Source organism: Pseudorca crassidens, chromosome 13 (genome assembly GCF_039906515.1).
Source record: "Pseudorca crassidens isolate mPseCra1 chromosome 13, mPseCra1.hap1, whole genome shotgun sequence".
Lineage (NCBI taxonomy): Eukaryota > Metazoa > Chordata > Mammalia > Artiodactyla > Delphinidae > Pseudorca > Pseudorca crassidens.
In genome coordinates, this window is record NC_090308.1 from 8493211 (window position 1) to 8515426 (window position 22216).

General features: G+C 38.1%; 1 protein-coding gene across 1 annotated transcript in view; it reads left to right on the plus strand.

Moving 5' to 3' along the window:
- RSPH3 (radial spoke head 3) overlaps nucleotides 1-17437 on the plus strand; it is a 28998-nt gene extending 11561 nt beyond the window's left edge. The window contains 5 exon segments of the mRNA XM_067701632.1: nucleotides 1389-1534; nucleotides 2913-3116; nucleotides 4698-4860; nucleotides 7265-7351; nucleotides 7766-17437. Of these exon segments, the coding sequence (XP_067557733.1) occupies nucleotides 1389-1534; nucleotides 2913-3116; nucleotides 4698-4860; nucleotides 7265-7351; nucleotides 7766-8061 (896 nt within the window). The 3' untranslated portion in view covers nucleotides 8062-17437.
- Nucleotides 17438-22216: the final 4779 nt, after the last annotated feature.

Consider the following 22216-nt stretch of genomic DNA (forward strand, 5'->3'; position numbering starts at 1 on the left):
TATATTGGGTATGGCTGCAAGTATGAGATGGGGTTTTTGAAAAAAGAATTTAATGACCAAATTAAGTTCTCTCTTAGCCCTTTTCACATATTCTATTCTCAAACTGGCATTATTTCTTACTTTTTATAGCCCAACATGAATCAGTGTTGGACCAACAGGAGAGGACAGCAATCTAGTTTTATTTTGGTGTTTTGTCTTTTGAGGGGAGTAAACCCATTTAGATCTGAGTCCCCCACTTCTCTCACCATGGCCTCTTCTTGTCTCTCCTTCTGTTCTCCATTCGCTTTGCTTACTCCCCAGGGCCATTCGGGCTTTCCTAGGCTAGTGCCAGGCTTTTCCTCTTGTTTGACTGTTGTCAGCTGTGGAGGCTTACCTAGATCTATAGGGTCTAGCTGTGTTGTTGATAGAATCTTGATAGTCAAACAGTACTTGGTGTTCTCCTTGGACCAGTGTAACTACTCGGCATTCACCTTGCACCCTGCCAAGATGGTGAATAGATTCATCTGAGATATTTCTGGATAATAAGGATGAAAGGAAGAGGACCATTCCGTGTTTTTTCCCTACGTTGAGGCCAAGTGTAGAATGAGTATATGTCTGTGATTAGCCAACATAGTTGTAATTCTGAGAGAGCTAAATTTTAGTGTTTATTTATACCATCAGAATATTAAGTGATGGAATAGCAGGTACTTTTTGTTGAGTATTTCTTATATCTCAGAGACTACACCAGGTCCTTTTCCTATGTATCTCCTTTATTATTACAAAGACTCCATGTGACTGATAATTATGAGCCCTTTTACACATAAAGAAACTGAGGCCCAAAGAGGATGTAATTTGGCTGGGTTCTGTGTTCAACATCTGACTCCGATTCTCATGTTCTTTGCGTGATACCATACTGCCCTTGCCTCATATAAATTATTCCTAAGGTGAAATTTGGTTTCATATGTCTGTTTATAATATGTAGGCTAGAGGGAACATCAGGTAACACAGTGACATGGTGCATAGTTTTTTTAAATATCCAGGAATTTTAAAATCTTTATAAGTTGACTATCTTAGGACTCGTTAAATAAATGGATCGTTAACTTTGCATCCTGTGTTATACTTTGTGTCTTACGTACATCTATGGTTTCATGCTCTTCTTTAGTTCTGTTTTCAAATACAAAGCACAGTGCTTTCTCAACATTTAATTAATGTTCTAGCCTGAGTAACTCTATAGTCTTCCAAATATTATAAAAACGCTTAGCACACTATGTGAATTGAACCCCACATTTGAGTACTTTTATTCCAAGACTTGTTTTCTGATCCATTCAATTCTATTTTGAAGGGACTGTAGTTTCAAATACTTGGAATAGACCAGAATTTCAAACTCAATGTATATGGTGTTCTCTTAGAATTATACCTTGAAGAAATTGCTGACCGCATAATAGAAGTTGATATGGAATGCCAAACAGATGCATTTTTGGACAAACCACCAACACCGCTCTTTATTCCTGCCAAAACTGGCAAAGATGTGGCCACCCAAATTCTAGAAGGAGAGGTATAGTACATTATTGGACTTCCCTCTATCTTCTTTATAAATAGTTAAAGTTAGGTTTACTTAAAAGCTTAACATGAATACAAACCACTTCACAGTCAAGAAGATTCTACTTACTGCATTTCTTTCCAAATTTATCTATAATAGTTTTATACTGAGCTACCCAGAAATGTTATTTTTTAAATTATTTTTTAACATCTTTATTAGAGTATAATTGCTTTACAGTGGTGTGTCAATTTCTGCTTTATAACAAAGTGAATTAGTTATACATATACATATGTCCCCATATGTCTTCTTGCATCTCCCTCCCAATCCTACCCCTTCTTGCATCTCCCTCCTTCCCACCCTCCCTATCCCACCCCTCTAGGTGGTCACAAAGCCCCGAGCTGATCTCCCTGTGCTATGCGGCTGCTTCCCACTAGCTATCTGTTTTACGTTTGGTAGTGTATATATGTCCATGCCACTCTCTCGCTTTGTCCCAGCTTACCCTTCCCCCTCCCCGTATCCTCAAGTCCATTCTCTAGTAGGTCTGCATGTTTTTAAATACCATGATCTCATTTTCCCTCTTTGCTGTTCAGAAATAAAAATTTTTAGAAATGTTTTTAGAATATTTACATATTTAATTTTTGTGCGTTTGCATACTTGCTTAATATATGAATATTAAGGCAGATTTGTACCAAATAAAAGTAATATCTCTGGTATAAAAAGTTCCACTGTTAGTTCCTTGTAGATTACATAAATTTTATGAAGATGATCTATGTTAGGAAAATAATCCTGAAATAATTACATTTTCATATCAGTGTGGAATGCATAAATAGGCCAGTTTATGAAATTGAAGAAGAGAAGGCAGTCCTTATGTACATAATGACTTCAGTGAGATTTAAGATTTGAAGGAATTTGAAAGTACGGTCGTTGAGATTGGGAAATTAAGTTTTCATAACCTACATAGAAGGGTATATTTGCCTCGAAATCCTAGAGATGAATCACCAAAATATCCGTTATTCTTGTTCCTTTGTTCTTCAAACCGTTATCAAAACGACCAGTAAAAACTGAGTAGAAAAGGCAGAGAATAAGAAAGACGGACATTTCCCTTGGGTTTCAGAGTTTTATCTGAAAATTGTTGAGTATCGAGGTTCATTCTGATGATTGCATAGGTCTTTTTATAACTTAGACTCAATCATTTTTTGCTTGTAAACAGCCTGTGTGCCCTTCAGGCTATTTTGAGGATCAGAAACCATGAATAAAACACCAGCACAGTGTCTGGCACACAGAAGACACTCAATAAATAGTATTCTGTTATTGCTCATCTTCCGGATATTTTTTCACTGAGCCTTTGGTTCATGATTACAATTTTAAACTTGCTTTGTTTTGTGTGTTTAAGCTCTTTGACTTTGATCTTGAAGTTAAACCAATGTTAGAAGTTTTGGTGGGAAAGACCATCGAGCAGTCTCTTCTGGAAGTAATGGAAGAAGAAGAGTTGGCGAACCTGCAGGCCCGTCAGCACGTACATGAGGAGTTACGCAACGTCGAGCTTGCGGAAGTTCAGCGACTTGAAGAGCGGGAGAGACGACACCGAGAGGAAAAAGTATAGAATTTTAGTTTCTCTCTTAGATTTTGGTTATTTAATAGACTATGTTCAAAATCACATGTAGTATGAACAGAGCTCAAGATCTTTGCAAACATATAGAAAAGACCTGTAGTAATTGTTGCTCAGGTCTCTCCTGTAGATCACAGATCTTTCCTGGACTGAATTACGTTTTTAAATTCCACTTTACATAAATGTACCTACACAGAGTTCCCAAAGTTCCTAAATGTAACAATTTAAATTACATATGTTCCAGTGAAAGGCACTCTTAAATATCAAGAGTGCTAGAGAAAGAAATAACATGAATTTGCCCCAAGTCAGTGGCAGAGAAGGTGGCAGGAAAAAGTGGAGTATCTTTGGGTAGGTGGGCGGTAAGAAGCAGAAGATCTGCCTAGAATTCTGCATCTTATTCTCTGTGGTGAGCCTTGCTCCACATCTGTAGAGTCTACTACTTGTGTCTTTATAAAATATTTATACTTGGGGTCTTTATAGAATATTTCTCTAGATTATAGGTTTTTAGAACCTTTAATAAGAAAAGTTTTAGAATCCAATTTTTAAAATATGCCAGAAACCTCTAGTTAGGAAGCACGAGGCTCAGTAATCTTTAGATAAGAGTCTGTCTGGGTTTGGCAATAAGTGTCACCCTGTATTAAACACTGGCTGGATAGATGATGAAGGAGTTCCCAGACACCTGAACGGGCTCAAAGAGTTTAGCTTACCACGCAGAATAGCTTAGTTGTCGGGACATTTTACCCAAAACCTAGTCAAATGGACTTTCAGTTCTCCTCCAAAGTGAATAATTAATTGTGTAAAGAGCATAGGGCTGATGGTAAAGATTGTGCAAATGCAGGATTATTTGTTCACAATTATAAAATGAACACTGACAGAATTAGCTTTGTTGAAATAATTGGTGAAGACCCTATCAAAAAAAAAGTTAAATTTGTTTATTTACTGTTAGGAAATATATTTTAAAAAATGAAGTCTACAAATCATCTAGATTTATATTTGCTTAAACTTTGAAAATAGATTTAATTAGAAAATATATTAATGTTCCCACTTGTACATAGGAGTAGAGAATAGTTCATTAGCTTCAGAGGTTTCATATGAGCTACAAGAAGCAACAACAACAAAAAGAGGTTTTATAATTTTCTGAACTTTATGAACTCAAAGAATCATTACAAATGAGATAACTTATTGGCCCAAGTTTTTAATCAAAGATATCTAAGCAACTGTAATTTTCATATCAGCAATACTTTAAAATACTAATTAAAAATACATATAACTGTTATTATTCTTTGATATCAGCCATACAGTCAAACATGTATGTCTTGAAATTATTTTACTTGAAAATGGATCAGGAAACAAATTTTACCTTAAGTTTCATCTCCTCTGAATTCAGTACCTACCTAGCTGTTGAAATTCATTAAAATCTTGATGAAAAACCTGAACTGGTAATAGACACCTCGCTGTTCATTTTTGGATACAAATATAAGTCCAAATTCTTCCCGCTCACTAGAGTCAGCATTTGGGGAAGACGTAATAGCTGAATAACCACCTGTGGTGGCGTTTTTCTCTGGGCAGGAACGTCGTAAGCAGCAGCAGTGGCAGGTGGTTCACAAGCATAAGGAGACTGCACAGAAAATCGCTGCCCGAGCGTTTGCACAGCGTTACCTGGCCGACCTTCTCCCTTCTGTTTTCAGCAGCCTCAGGGATGCAGGCTACTTTTATGATCCTGTTGAAAGAGGTCTGTGGAGGTCTTTGTTAGATTAACTGTCTAACAATAAGCATCCTCTTCATGGTTCAGATTTATCGCGTGCCCATTTTTATTTTGAATTGGAATCTTTCTGAAACAAATTTTAAAATCAATTACAGTTGTTTTAAGAAAGAACTGTTACTAGTAAGAGGTGCATTATAAAGATCTTGATTTTAGGATGTTTACTTTCATTGAGAAACAATATTGGATAGTAGAAAGAAATACGGACTTGATGTCAAAAACTTGAGCTTGAATCCCAGTTTTATCATTAACTAAGCTCTATGACCTTCAGTCTCCTCCTGTGTGACACGAGGATCATTTAGGAGCTAAACGTCATAATGTAAATAAAACCTAAACGCGGACTTTTTCACCCAATACGTACTGCAACATAGTACAGCCCGTGGTTGGTTGAAGCCACAGATGCAGACCTGCAGATACAGAGGTCTGCCTGCGAAGTCATACGCGGATGTTTGGCTGTGCCTGCGGTCAGCAGCCCCAACCGCCATGTCCTTCAAGGGTCAGTTGTATATGTAATCTATATGTGTAAGTAGTTGTCGCTAAGTTTTTCTCAGTAGACTTCCTATTCCAATCAAAATCTCTTTGGGGACAGCTAGTGAGGTTATGTAATGAGGTGTTTATACTATCCCAGGCATTGTATTAAGTGTTGGAGGCTTCAACAACAACCAAACCAACCTGGTCTCTGCCTTGATAGAACCCGTACCTGTTAGCCATCTCCCAGCATCCCCTCAGAGCCACTCTCCTCAGCTTGGTGTGGCCAAACGGAGGGGAAGAGTTGGCACTTTCTCACTGCCGCCCTCCTTCCTCGGGTTCAAAAGCACTTACATCCATGCTGCTTTGTACACAGGTCCTATTTCAAATGGCTAATACTGTCTGAGGGCAGATATTAGCCATGTCAGTTTTCACCGATGACACACTGAATTCAATACATAAGGGTCAGGTTACAGACAAATATTATTAGTTTACATTTCTATTGTACTTTGCAATTTTTGTCGTGTTTTTCACACATGATACCATTTGGCCCATCCGAAAGGGCTGTGAGGGAGGGAGTATGGCAGATTAAGTCCCATTTTTCAGAAGTAGAAACTGAAGCTCAGAGAACTTGAATTGCTCTTGGACACTCGGGGGGTGCTTAGGTCTGCACTGACTGGGACTCTGACTCCAGGTCCAGTGCCCTTGCCATGCTGCCAGCTTCCCGGGGTCCAGCTGGGCCTCTTGCTGTTAGTCACAGAGGCCAGCAACCTTTTCTGCGTTCATGGGTTGCTGGAAAAGTCAGTTATAGATCATTTAAAAGCTTGCAAAGGAGATTCATGCTTCAGATTAAGACTATTTATAGTAGTGAATATATATTCTATCACACTCTTTCTTGTCACCCATTGAAAAATAACAATTAGGTGCCTGCCCCCAAAAAAAGCTTTTTTTTTTTTTTTGGCCATGCCGCACGGCATGTGGGATCATAGTTCCCCAACCAGGGGTCGAACCTGTGCCCCCTGCAGTTTAAGTGCAGAGTCTTAACCACTGCACCTCCAGAAACGTCCCCCAAAAAAGCCATTTTAAAACATTAAAATGTATATTGTAAGGGACCTTTTTTTTTTTTTTTTTTTTTTTTTGGCGGTACGCGGGCCTCTCACTGTTGTGGTCTCTCCCGTTGTGGAGCACAGGCTCGGGACGCGCAGGCTCAGCGGCCATGGCTCACGGGCCCAGCCGCTTTGTGGCATGTGGGATCCTCCCAGACCGGGGCACGAACCCACGTCCCCTGCATCGGCAGGCAGACTCTCAACCACTGCGCCACCAGGGAAGCCCAGGGACCATATTTTTTAAAGGCTTATACCATAGAGTAGATTTCCATTTCAGTTTGAACTAATTTATCACTAATGGAAACACCTCGTTTCCAACCCATTTCTACATGGCCTTCTTAGATGCCCTCTGACCCTTACCTCTGAATCTTGATCAGCTTCTGTCGTCCCCAGGCTTCAGCTGGGCTTCAGGTGGAGGTGCCAGCATTGCTCAGTCCTGGCTTTGCATTGCATTTGGCTTGGAGTTCTGCTCCCAGTTCCACACCCCCTGCTTCCACCCCCACCCCCCGCCTCCTTGATTCATCTCACATTGCACCTATAAAGTCAGTTCTAACACCTTTGACCCCAAGGAAGGCCTCATAGTTCTAAAAATACTGTTTCTACTGCAATTGAACAGAAATAGACCAGAAGATATATAGAGAATGTGGTAACAACAAAAGTGATGCTGTATGAGTCTATTTGACATTTTATAATAAGAAAACAATATTGATGTATCTGTAACATTAGGGGAAAACACAAATTCTTCCAATCTATAATGATTCCTAAAAATCACTTAATGAAGTTAACTTTTTAAATTACAGATATTGAGATAGGATTCCTTCCATGGCTAATGAATGAAGTTGACAAAGCCATGGAGCGCAGCATGGTTGGAAGAACAGTGGTTGACAGTAAGTTCTTTTATTTTATTATTTGAAAGTCATCTCTGAAATTTTTCAGTAGAAAGAATATATAGAAGAAAGATATTTTAAAGTTTTGGTTCTTAAATTTTCAGTATACCAGTTATATTAACAAAGGTACATAGTTTTACCCTCAATATTAATTTTGGTTCTTGTATAATTTGATCAGAATTAATATCTTCTGTCATTACTTTATAAGTTATATTCTGTTAAAACGGGCATTGACTATAATGCATATTTAGTGCATTAAGTGGCACAGAAGGTAAGTATGTTGACTTTATATAAAAGGTCATGATACAGGGAAGGGACGAGGGCTGGTGAATATTTTGTACTCATCTGTAAGTCAGCATTATAACTACCAAAATACGAAAAATCACAGTGATTTCTGCACCTATAATTTCTCAGTGTTGATCCGTGAGGTGGTTGGGAAACGACTGAGTCTGTATGAGTGTAAGGAGGACAGGCACTCTTCTCTGAAACCTGAGGATGGGCTCAGTGGTCCTGGAGGAATGAGAGACCCACCGGTGGGCTACGAGTTCCAGGATCACGGTGCATCACAGGCACAGAGGCCACTTCCAGACACAGACTCCCTGCAAAGAACACCGTATGATGCAATGTATATGGAGAGAGTGTCATCCCAAGACAGGAAGCTTATGGAAGAAGAGGATGAGCAAACAAATGAGGAAATCCTTCAGGAGTGAAGAACTGTTGCAATAGAGGGGAGCTTCGGAGCCGTGGAACCCAGCAGCAGCCAGTCAGCTTTGCGAGCAATCAGGTAACGATGCGCGAGTCCCCTCAGGTTATGCGCTAGGTTGTGTTTAGTCAACATGTCTTCTTGTCCAATGGACTGAGCAAATCAAATACGTTGAAATAATAAAACTAATTTTTAAAATGAAACTTTATTTAATAGTAGACTATTTAGAAGCTATATTATAACTCTAATGAGAATTATGTCTAATTACAAGCTTCCCATTACCAGTATATATAACTAATGAATGTATTTTTCCTTAGCCCTTCCATCACCACTGTGTAACTAATATATTTTTACTTACTCTTCCCATTACCACTATATATAGCTAATATATTTTTCCTTAGTTTTGTGGTTTCGTTCTTTTTTTAGTAAGTATGCTATTTAATGTTAGATATCAGTGCTGTCAGCCATTGAGCTTTTCTTCTCTGCAGAAAAACTGTTTAACTTACTCTAACCAAGAATCCCTAAATGTTGGGTAACTGAAAGCTATAGTGCTCTCTCCTTGCAAAGACCAAGAAGTATACCCATATTTGTATAAAATTAAACAGATAGTTACCCCTTCAATCTTCAATCTTCAAGTAATGCTCAAGGGATTCTATGAATTAGTAATATGCTCTCATCTAGTTTTTCACATTCCTGCTATTAAAAAATTTCAGGCAATGCCAATAAAGCTAAAAGTCCCTCCTCAGAGACGACCACTGTCATCGATCAGGTGTGTACCTTCCAGGCCTTTTTCAAGATATTTTTATAGATATAGATTTGAACACCTGGAAGTATATGGGATGTGTTATTTGCATTTTTCACCTAACAGTATATCTTAGACCTTTCAACATTAGTACATATAAATCTCTTTTTAAAACATGGTAAGATATTACCTAGTATGACTGTGTTATAGGGAATTACCATTTGACTTTTTAATCTGAACTTCTCTGGTGAATTTACCTGCACTATTGAAAATCACAGATATTTTATTTCTGAAATTATGAATCTTTAATCACTGAAGTCTTCTGAAGCTTTAGGTAGATATAGTCTGTTTTTCTCAGAATATTTATAAATATATAATATTTATAAATATATATAAATATTTATAAATATATAAGTTATTTGAAATAGCTTGCAGTTATTAACACACTTACTTTAGTTTCTTTTTTCTTTTAAAGATTTTTTTTGATGTGGACCATTTTTAAGGTCTTTATTGAATTTGTTACAATATTGCTTCTGTTTTATGTGTTTTGGTTTTTTGGCCACAAAGCATGTATCGTCTTAGCTCCCTGACCAGGGATCAAACCTGCACCCCTTGCATTGGAAGGCGAAGTCTTAACCACTGGACTGCCAGAGAAGTCCCAACCTTAGTTTCTTTTTAAATTAGGTATTAAAAATATATAAGAACATCTTTCTCCATTTGTAAAATGAACTGCACTGTATGTCTCTATAGCATTTTTCATGATTCTCAAGCTAATTCCCCACATATTATAACCCCACATCATTTTAACCTCAGAGCAACTTCTGCGGTGTATGTGACAATATTTTTATTTTCATTTTCAATCAATCTTTGGTTTGTTCAGCCAGCAAACATTCACTGAGTGCCTTCTGGGTGTGGAGCACCTTGAGGAGGCTGCCTAGCAGTGGAGCTGAGTGAAGCAGGGGTAAAATGAGGAAACCACAGCTCAGGGGTTTTAAGTGATTTGCCCTAAGTGACAAGCCTAGTAAGTAATGGGATGAAAGCTGGAGCCCCAATCTCCTTCCTTCTAATCTACTATACTTTCTTCTGAACAACCTTGAACCTTTGTGAGGTGCAAAGAATAACTTCAAATAAATTATTGCATTAACAGCATTTTAAAAATTGGAATCACTTCTGTCATTCATTGCTGGGTTAGTTCCATCTTGTTAAAAAGTCGTTACGATCCTCCTAAAATTTACAAAATACTAATTTTGGTAGTAAGACCAGGAAATTTTTTTTAATTGGGATTGTTGTGGATCACTTTTATTATGGGTTGTTCAATACCCACAATTTTAAGAATGCTTTCTGGATGGATTTGAGGTTGATTATCTTCTACAATTCTAACCTGCCTTTACAGTAAGCCAGTCCGTTAAACACTTTGCAGATGTTTTGGTAAACATCCAGTTCTGAGCTCTATAATTCCATAAGTTAATTCAGTTTATTAAATATACCTACATCTGTAGACCCCACACTGAAGTTGGTTAAGCTTAACTGCCATCCTGTTCCATCCTAGAGAGAAAAAAAATAGTTGCGAAGTTAGGGCACTGTCCCGTGAAGCCGGTTATATATTATCTGTAGGAAAAAATACTGAATGGAAACTTTAAATTGGCTGTGCTCACATTTGCTAATACTCTTCTTACGAGTCCTGTTCCTTTCTATTTTCAACCAACACTAAGCTAACAGAAGCTAAATAGTAATAAAACGGATAATATGTAAGAACTTTATAGAGATTGTCATCCCTGACAAAAATTCCCATATCACTGAAATAGATCTGAAAGGTAGAAGTGATTTTCTCTAGTGTAGGTATCATGGTGTTTAAGCCATTCTGACGTCTGTTGAGCTGAGGAATATTGGCGTGGGCTGAGAAGTCACTCAGAGCATCACATGGTGGTGACTGAAAGGAGACACCAGAGCCAGACTGCCTGGTCCTGAGTTCTTCGCCACGCATAAGGGGTTTGCCTCTGTAGTTGGGAAAAAGAACTGTTTTATCAGACTGTGGTTTATTTTGAAAACATGTAGGGGAGTGGAGGTTTTGCAGAAGGAAAAAGTATTTGGACATGATAGTTCCTTTAAAACTCATAATGGGTGTGGGAGAAGTGGCATTTTGCATATCATATCAAAATGTTATGGTACCATAACCATCCGAATGTTAATGGTACTCATTTCTTCGAACCTAAAAAACTTTCATTTTCTTGTCATGTTGTTAAAACATATTAACCACATCAGCTAAATTTTTTATCTATAATTTTAGTTTTCATATGTTTTATTTACTATGCAAAATCTGTTCCATTCTGCTTTTCTCTTTTGTTTGTGGGTGACTCACAGTTTTATTATGTGTTCTATAGCTCAGTAGCCATAGCCATTTATCTCAGTTTATTTAGCATAAAGGCATTCTGAAGAGGCCCAAATATGGGTTTGATTTCCCCATAGCCCAATTAACACCTATTGTTTTTTAGCCATAGCTCCTAGGTCTAACCAGAACCAACCTTCTCCAAGCTTCTCCAAGTTTGTTCACAGAGACCCAAACAAAAATGTTACAGATCAGGTGTCACTATCATGAAAAACTACTATTAATGGTATTGGATTGATGTCTCTAATTCTCCCTTTGAATTAGAGCATATTAACCTTTCTGTTTTAGTGCTTTCAACTTACAGATTAAAATTTAATAAATTGATAGCTTAGGTGATATTTTTCTCTTTTTCATAAACCATGAAAATAGCATAAATGAAATACATGAGTTAAAAGATACAGTAGTGGTGTTATAGGTTTGCTTATAAATAAAATCAATCAAGGTATCGAAGTTTGAAATTTCAGTATAAAAATATAACATTGAAAGAATTTAAAATTCTTTTTGAAAATAGAATTTGAAACATTAATACATTTTTATCACAATGTGCATTTATAACTTTCGTAAATTACACATTTTGTTGTTATACATCTTTATATTTATAATGAACTTGTGTGTATGGTCTTCTAACATTTTGGATTATATTGATGTCTATTTTTACCACTAGGTGTCAGTAAATCCCTAAAGTAAAGTTGACTTGCCTCCAACGTCATACATAATTTAATGACCCTAAAGAGACCTTGGTAGACAAAGAGTTCAGAAATATATTGTACTCCTTGGAGACTCTAGACCAGGGGTCCCCAACTCCTGGGCCGCGGATCACTACCGGTCCTCAGGCTGTCAGGAAGCGGCCGCACAGCGGGAGGTGGGCAGCGGGCCAGCAAGCAAAGCTTCATCAGCTGCTCCCGTCACTCGCATTACCGCCTGAACCATCTTACACCTCCCCTATCCCTGGAAAAATTGTCTTCCACGAAACCAGTCCCTGGTGCCAAAAAAGTTGGGGACTGCTGCTCTAGACTCACACTGAATATTTTATCTTGCCCTAAAGTCATCTGCCAGCTCTGCAGGGACTGCAGCAGACTCCACCCTGTACCTCAGACCCTTAAAATGGTGGTGTTAGAATGGACGTTAGCTGTATGTACTCCAGTCTTCTATCCAATACAGCATCCTTAACAGGTGGTCACTTAGTCTTTGTTTAATCACTAAGGACGGGGCTTTCCCTTTATGAGCTGCCCTAGAATAGTGATTCTATCTTATTTAGTTTTGTCTCCCCAGGCTCAAGCTATGGTAAATACTTAGTCAATTACATTGTTTGACAGTTCTCATTATGAGAAATCTCTTCTATAGTGAGTCAAAATCTGTCCCATTATAACCTGTTCTTTTTCGTTTATAACCTGTAATCAATTGGCATGATTATGGTGGAGGGAGACAGAATAATTTTATTACCATACCAGCACTGTCCTGTACTCCAATAGTTTTTTCTTTTTTCCAAGTTTTTCTTTCTCCCAATGAAGTACCACCACTGTTCCCAATTATTCCTTGTATGGCATAGTTTTAGAACTACTCACTCTCCATCCTGGTTACTGTTACCTTGAAATTCCTATTTGGTCAAAGTCATCTTAAAACATGTTACCCAAAATTAGGTATCCTACTATAGATATAATCTGACTCAGCAAGGAGTATTGTGGGACTATTATCTCCTATGATTTGGACATCACCAACTCACTTCTTCTAAATTCAGATATCTAGAAACCTCATTTTTAGAGCATAAGAGAGAGAAAGCCAAAGTGACTTCTGAGCAGTCACAGTGTCCGAGTCCACACATTTTGCCATGGACCATCTAAAGCTATTCTAACATTGCTACCCAATTGGGCTGTTTATTAACCCCACAGCGTATTAGAAGTAGCATATTGACAAGGAGAGAGGGACTGCTATGGGAAGACCGTGGGCTAACATTTATAAGAAAAAAAAGGTAGAAGAAAGGCAGGAAACAATAGATAGCTCAAAAGGCACAGCAGTCTGGGGCCAAAATTGAATATTCCTCATCAGCTCTTGAATACATGATTACATTACAGCACAGTACAGAAATTAATGTTTATGGAAGAAGCACTTCTGGAATGGTGGAGTAAGGACCTCTGAAACTCAGCTCCTCCATAAAAGCAATGAGAACACAGGCAAAAATTGTCAAAAAAATAACATTTTCAGAACTCTGGAAATTAACCAAAGGCTTGCAACAATTAAGAGTATTTATTCAAGAACAGTAGCTGAATCACAGAAGAGTAAGCTTTGTGGCATTTTAACTTGCCCTATTCCCATCTCATTCTTCCCAGCTCCACAATAGCCTTGAAAACCAACAGACTCAAAACCACGGTAACTGAGAAAACAAGCAGCCTATCAGCCACTGGAGGGAGCAAAACATGCCCTAGAGCTCTCCGGAAAAGCCATATCCCTAGAAAACTGTCAGTATTTGACCTGTCTGGGGGCTAGCTCCCTGGATAAGTCTTTTTACAGGGCTTATCTTTATTTGACCTGACTCAGAGCTTGCTCGGTGAGGAAAGTCCCAACACCAGGGCATTTGTTTAAAAATAAATAAATAATCAGCAGTAATTGTCTAACATCACAGCTGCCTGAGGTGGAAATGCCAGTTGGAGCAAACAGGAGGCTGGCCAAAAAACTTGAAAAGGAAATCTGAGGAATGTGATGTCCACAGGAGGTTTTGAAAAGCGTCAACATATTCCTGGGAATCTATATGTGTAGGGTGCTTTGTAGGGCTGTTTGCATGCCCAGGAGAGACCTGGGAAGGCCCTTATCTCTCATCCCTGGCTGACCTTGAGGATCTACACAAGCAGGAGTTAAAAGCTAAGTCAGAGTTGTAAACTGCTGGAATACTGAGGGTGTGTCTCGACACACACACAGAGCCCCTCAGCAAAGGGTGTAAGACTTACTGGTTCAGGGCACTTAAGAAATCTCTCTAATCATTAGCTGAACACTAAGCTAACTGAGCAGACTTCAGTGGCAACACAAAGAATACAGACTTTACAGAATTTGTTCAGGAAGGCCATTAAACAGACAAACACCAACAAAAAACCCAGGTTGAAGGGGTAGAGCAAGAATCTGATGTCCAGAGTTACCACATTTTAATTCTTTAAAATGTTCAGGGCCTCTCTGGTAGCGCAGTGGTTAAGAATCCGCCTGCCAATGCAGGGGACACGGGTTCGAGCCCTGGTCCGGGAAGATCCCACATGCTGTGGAACAACTAAGCCCACGAGCCACAACTACTGAGCCTGCGTGCCACAACCACTGAAGCCCATGCGCCTAGAGCCCATGCTCTGCAACAAGAGAAGCCACTGCAGTGGGAAGCCCACGCACCGCAACGAAGAGTAGCTCCCGCTCACCGCAACTAGGGAGAAGCCCATGCGCAGCAACAAAAACCCAACACAGCCAAAAATAAATAAGTAAAATAAAATGTTCAAATTTCAACAAAAAATACACGACATGCAAAGAATAAGAAAGTATTGCCCATGCAGAAGAAAAAACAAAGCAGTCAATAGAAACTGTCCCTGAGAAAGTCCAAATTTTGAACCTATTTAACAAAGACATTAATCAACAATTATAAATATGTTCAAAGAGCTAAAGGAAACCATGTCTAAAGACTTAAAGTATGAGAATGATTCTCACCCAAGAGTGAATATCAAGAGGTAGAAATCATAAAAAGGAACCAAATAGAAATTCTCGTGTTGAAAAGTACAATAACTGAAATGAAAAATTAACCAGAGCGCCTCAGATGTGAACTGTTAGAAGAAAGAAGCCATGAAATTGAAGTTAAATCAATTGATATTATCCATTCTGAGGAATAGAAAGAAAAATGAATGAAGAAAACTGAACAGACCCTCAGAGACATGTGGGACACTATAAGAACACTGACAGACACATAGTGGGAATCCCAGAAGGAGAGGAAAGAGAGAAAGGGGCAGAAAGAACACTTGAAGAAACCATGGCTGAAAACATCCTCAATTTGATGGAAAAAAAATGTTAATATTTACATCCAAGAAGCTCAGTAAACTCCACGTATAATAAACTCAAAGAGATCCACAATTGCACACATCATAGTCCAACTGCCAAGAGACAGAGACAAAGACAATTCTGAGACAGCGCCACCAGGGAAGCCCCATAGTGGGTTTTATATATCATTTTTTTCACTGACTGTTTCTCAAGTAACTTTAATTCAAAATAATCAATATGCCACTGAGACATATTTGGGGGCAGCATGCCCTGGGCCTCAACAGCAGCAAGACAAAAATAACTCATCATATACAAGGGCTCCTCAATATTAACAGCTTATTTTTATTCAGTCACCATGGAGGTCAGAAAGCAGTAGAATGATGTACTCAAAAGTGCCAGAAGAAAAAGGCTGCCATTCAGGAATTTTATATCCGACAAAACTGCTCTTAAAAAAGGAAGGAGGGGGCTTCCCTGGTGGCGCAGTGGTTGGGAGTCTGCCTGCTGATGCAGGGGACACGGGTTCATGCCCCGGGCCGGGAAGATCCCACATGCCGAGGAGCGGCTGGGCCCGTGAGCCGTGGCCGCTGAGCCTGCGCGTCCGGAGCCTGTGCTCCGCAATGGGAGAGGCCACAACAGTGAGAGGCCTGCGTACCACAAAAAAAAAAAAAAAAAAAAATGGAGGAAGTAGGCAATCTGAATAAGCCTATATCTGTTAAATAAATTGAATCAATAGTTAATAACCTTACAAAACAAAACACCAGGCCCACATGAGTTCACTGGTGAATTCTACCAAACATTTAACACATTATACCAATTCTCTACAATTTCTTTCACATAATAAAAGCAGAGGGAATATTTCCTAACCTACTCTGTGAGACCAGCATTACTCTAATACCAAAATCAGACATAGACATTACAAGAAAACTACAGACCAATATCTCTCATGAACCTAGTTGCAAAAATCTGCAGGAAAATATTAGCAAATTGAATTCAACAACGTATAAAAAGAATTATAGGGGGCTTCCCTGGTGGCGCAGTGGTTGAGAGTCCGCCTGCCGATGCAGGGGACATGGGTTCGTGCCCCGGTCCAGGAAGATCCCACATGCCGCGGAGCGGCTAGGCCCGTGAGCCATGGCCACTGAGCCTGCGCGTCTGGAGCCTGTGCTCCACAACGGGAGAGGCCACAACAGTGAGATGCCTGCGTACCGCAAAAAAAAAAAAAAAACAATGGAATGGCACATGGAAATGCTAACTGGTCAGTAATTACATCAAAATTAAATGGGTTAAATGCTACAATCAAAAAGCAGAGATTGGCAAAATGGATTTTTAAAAAACAATTTAACTGTACTATCTATAAGAGACATAATTTAGATTGAAAGAACCATTGGGTTGAAAGTAAAAGGATAGAAAAAGATGACATGCAAACAGTAACTAAAAGAGAACTGGAGTGGCTATACTAATATCAGACAAAATAGACTTTAAGACAGAAATTGTTACAAGAGATAATGAAGTGTATTATATGATGATAAAAGTATCAATTATCAGGAAGACATAACAATTATAAACACATAGGAATATAACAACAGAACTCCAAAATAATGAAGCAAAAACTGACAGAACTAAAGGGAGAAATAGACAATTCGAAAACAACAGTTGAGGACTTCAAAACCCCACTTTCAGTAATGGATCAAACAACTAGGCAGCAGATCAACAAAAAAAATAGAACATGGGAACTACATTATGAACCAACTAGGATTACACATCCATAGAGCACTCCTCCCACCAACAGAATATATATTCTTTTCAGGTGTACCTGGAACATTCTCCAGGATAGGTGATGTTCGGCCATAAAATAAGCCTTAATAAATTTGAAATATTAAAGTCGTACGAAGTATGTTCTCCAACCACAATACATTTAAATTAGAAGTCAATAACAGAAGGACATTTTGGAAATTCACAAATATGGAAATTACACATACCCCTAAATAAATAGGCCAAAGAAGAAATCACAGGAAAATTAGGAAGTATTTTGCGATGAATGAAAACTAAAATATAACTACCAGGGCTTCCCTGGTGGCGCAGTGGTTGAGAGTCCGCCTGCCGATGCAGGGGACACGGGTTCGTGCCCCGGTCCGGGAAGATCCCACATGCCGTGGAGCGGCTGGGCCCCGTGAGCCATGGCCACTGAGCCTGCGTGTCCGGAGCCTGTGCTCTGCAACGGGAGAGGCCACAACAGTGAGAGGCCCGCGTACCACATACACACACACACACACAAAATATATATATATATATATATATCTACCAAAATTTATGGGATGCACCTACTTTTTTTGTTTGTTTGTTTGTTTGTTTTGGGCCATGCTACGCAGCTTGTGGGATCTTAGTTCCCCAACCAGGGATTGAACCTGTACCCTCAGCAGTGAAAGCGTGGAGTCCTAACCACTGGACCACCAGGGATTTCCTTTTGTTTAAAAGAAGAAAGATCTTAAGTCAGTAACCTAACCTTCCACCTAGGAAATTAGATGATGAAGAGTGATATAAACTCAGAGGAAGCAGAAGGAAGAAAATAATAAAGGTTGGAGTAGAAATAAACGGAGAATAGAAAAACAATAGAATCAATAAAGCCACAAGTTGGTTCTTTGCAAATATCAACAAAATTGACAACCCTTAGCTAGACTGACCAAGAAGACTCAAATTACTAAAATTACAAATGAAAGAGAGGATATCACTACCAACTCTACAGTAATAAAAAGGATTATTATAAGAATATTATGAACAACTGTATGCTACAAAGTTAAATAACCTAGATGAAATGGACAAATTCCTAGAAAGACACAGATTACCAAAACTGACTTAAGAAGAAATAGAAAACCTGAATATACCTATAACAAATAAAAAGATTGAGCTAATAATTTTTAAAACTTTTCACAGAAACCCAGGCTAGGATAGCTTTACAGGTGAATTCTAATAAGCATTTAAAGAAAAAGTGATACCAATCCCTCACAAACTCTTCAAAACATAGAAGAGGGAATACTTCCCATTTCATTGTATGAGGCTAGTTTACCTTGATACCAAAGACGTCAAAAGAAAACTACAGATCAACATCCTTTAAAGTCATAGTTGCAAAAATACTAGCAAATTGAATCCAGCAACATATAAAAAGTATTATGGGGCTTCCCTGGTGGTGCAGTGGTTGAGAGTCTGCCTGCCGATGCAGGGGACACAGGTTCGTGCCCCGGTCCGGGAAGATCCCACATGCCGCGGAGCGGCTGGGCCCGTGAGCCATGGCCACTGAGGCTGCGCATCCGGAGCCTGTGCTCCGCAACGGGAGAGGCCACAACAGTGAGATGCCCGCGTACCGCACAAAAAAAAAAAAAAAGGATTATGTATCATGACCAAGTGGGATTTATCCCAAGGATGCGAAGTTGTGAAATCTGAAAATTAATTGATGTCATATACCATATTAATAAAATAAAGAACAAAACCTGATCATCTCTATAGATGCAGAAACAGCATTTGACAAAATTCAATTTTTTTAATTAAAGCAGCCAACAATACTGGGAATAGAGGAGACCTCCCTCAGCCCTATAAAAGGCATTTAGGAAAACCCCACAGCTAACATCATAATGTAATGTGAAAGACTGAATGCTTTTTCCCCCTAAGATCAGGAACAAGACAAAAATGTCTACTCTTGCCGCTTCTATTCAACATTGTACTGAAAGTTCTGGCAATCGCAGTTAGGCGGGAAAAAATAAATAAAAGGCATCTAGCATCCAGATTGGAAAGGAAAAGTAAAACTATAATTGCAGAAGACATGGTACTGTGTACAGAAATTTTAAGGAATCTACGAAAAGACTACTAGAACTAATAAATGAGTTCAGCAAGTTTTCAGCCTATGAAATCAATAGTATGCAAAAGTCAACTGTATTTCTATACACTAGCAATGAACAATCTGAAAGGAAATTAAGAAAGCTATTTTATTTATAATAGCATCAAAAGGAATAAAATACTGAAGTATAAACTTAACCAAAGAGATGCAGAACGTACATAATGAAAACAACAAAACTGATGAAATTAAAGACCTAAATAAATAGAAAGACATTGTATGTTCATGTTGGAAGACAATATTGGAAAGATGGCAGTGCTCCCCAAAGTGAGCTGCAAATTCAGTGCAATACCAGTCAAAATCCCAACAGTCTTTTTTTCAGAAATGGAAAAGCCTATCCTACAATTCATATGGAATTTCAGGAGAACCAAAAAAAAAAACTAAACAATCTTGAAAAAGAAGAGCAAAGTCATAGGACTCACACTTCCCAATTTCAAAACTTACTACAAAGCTACAGTAGTGAAAACAGTGTACTGTGGGATAAAGATAGATGTATAGATCAACAGAGAGTCAAAATAAACCCATACATTTATGGCCAATTCATTTTCACAAGTGTTCAAAACTATTCAATGGAGAAAGAATAGTCTTTTCAACAAGTAGTGCTGGGACAACTGGATATCCACATGTAAAAGAATGAAGTTTGACCCCTACTTCACACCATATGCAAAAATTAGCTCAAAATGGATGAACTCATATGGATTTAGCTCAAAGACCTAAATGTAAAAAGCTAAAACTTTAAAACTCTTGGAATAAAACATAGGAGTATAATTGTGTGACCATGGGTTAGAAAATGGTTTCTTATATATGACATCAAAAGCATAAATGACAGAAGAAAAAATAGATAAATTTGATTTCATCAAAATTTTAAATGTTCTTCAAAGGACACCATCAAGAAAGCAAAAAGACAAACCACAGAATGGGAGAAAACATGTTCAAACTGTATACCTAATAAGGAACTTATATCTAAAATATACAAAGAACTCTTAGACATTTTTCCAAAGAATTTAAACAAATGGGCAATGAGCACATGAAAGGGGTTCAATGTCATTAGTCAACAAGGCAATACAAATCAAAATCACATTATTATACTACTTCATACCCACTAAGGTGGCTAAAATCAAAGCCAGACAATAGCAAGAGATGATGAAGATAAAGAGAAATTGGAAAGCTCATTTACTGCTGCTGGAATTGTAACATGGTACAGCCACTTTGGAAAACAGTCTGGCAGTTTCTTAAAGTGTTAAACGTAGAGTTATGTATGACCCTGCAATCCACTCCTAAGTATTCCATTTCTCCACCCAGGAGAAATAAAAACATATCCACACAGAAATGTGTACATGAATGTCCATAGCAGCATTTTTCATAAAAGCCAAAAAATGGAAAGAATCTAAATATCCATCAATGAATAGATAAACAAAAAGTAGTATATCCAAACAATGCAATATTATTTGGCAATAAAAAGAAAGAAGTGCTGTTTATATGCTATAACATGGATGAAGCTTGAAAGTAAATTATACTGCAGAAAGAAGCCAGTCATAAGTCACATTATGTCATTCTATTTTCTATGAAATGTCCAGCATAGGCAAATCCTAGAGGCAGAAAGTAAATTTGTGGTTGCCAGAGGCTGTAGAGGGTGTAACTGGAATGCCTGCTAATGGGTATTAAGTAATGAAAATGCTCTGAATAGTGGTCATAGTTGCACCAAGTAGTACATTTTAAATGGATGAGTTTTATTATATGTAAGTTATGTCTCCATACAGCTGGCATAAAAAAGTTAATGTTTATAAAGATGACCTTGAAGCATCAAAAAATTAGTGAAATTATGTTCAGTGCATTCCATGTAAGATTCTTAGTGTGTAATGCTCTATAGAAAAAAATTGAAGATCAGACAACTGCACAATTTTGCTGTCCACAATAATTTATTCTTCAGTCTTCCTGGATAGATGAAAGACTGTTTTTCTGCCCCAAATATGTTCAGTAATTGAGGCTTCCTATAGATAAACTAGTTTTTGCTGTCGCACAAAGAGCACCATATTCTCAGTCTTTTGAATTGTTGCTCCTTCAGATATACCTACCTTAGGATAAAGAGTTCCATGAAAGAATTTCAGAAGAGCAGATTTCCACCACCCAATAAGTAACCAATAACTAAAAAGCTTTCCCCTTCAAAACAACAAAATATAGATAGGGAAAAAACCCAGCAAACATACTGCTTTTAATTTTCTACAAGTGGAATTTTTTTTTGCAAATATTCTTTGCTGACTTAGGGTATATGACTATATCTTAGTCATTTAGGAAATATTTAAATCCATTAGGAAATTCCAACTGTCAGAATAGTAAATATTTTTAAAATTCCAAAAAAATAAAAAAAAACTTAAAGTTTTAAACCCTAAAGATGGCTGAGATACAATACCAATTTATTTACAAGTCAATCCTTCTTGCCACATTATGGTTTCTAACCCATTCTACTATGAGTTCACTATGAGTCTACCAGAAGAATTTCTGCATTTCAAGGTGAAAGAATTTTCGTAGCCATCAAAATTCAGCAAGCAAATAAAGTTAATGATTTATGGCAGGACATTGGTTATGTATGGATTTCAGGCCCTAAAAATGAGTTGAAGACCATCTAATCATAGTACAGAAAGAGACTTGAGAACCTTTCCAATCCTGTGGATCTCAAAATTCGATTCAGTCCACAAAAACTCTTCATCAAGCATGGCAAACGTCGAAAAATAAGGACAACGCTATGAGTTTTTTGTTTAAAGATCTTTAATTCTGAGATTGTATTTGGGAAGGGGGTGATGAAAGAAATTGAAATAAAGGTAACAGAGGGTAGTTGCTTGGGATTTTTCCCTCTACATGTGCATTCTTAAACTTGTTTTTTAAAAGTTATGAGTCTGTGGAATCTAAAAATGTAGGAATATTTGTCCAGACCTCCCTCATCTCTTGAGTAGGGTACATATATTAATAACTCATGACAATGCCTATCCTATAAATGAAACTAGCAAAAATTCTTTTCATTGGGAGTGAGAGGAGGCTTGAAATTTTACTTTCTATTATCACTTTCAAGATCTATAGACTTTTTTTTTTTTGTGGTACGCGGGCCTCTCACTGTTGTGGCCTCTCCCGTGCGGAGCACAGGCTCCGGACGC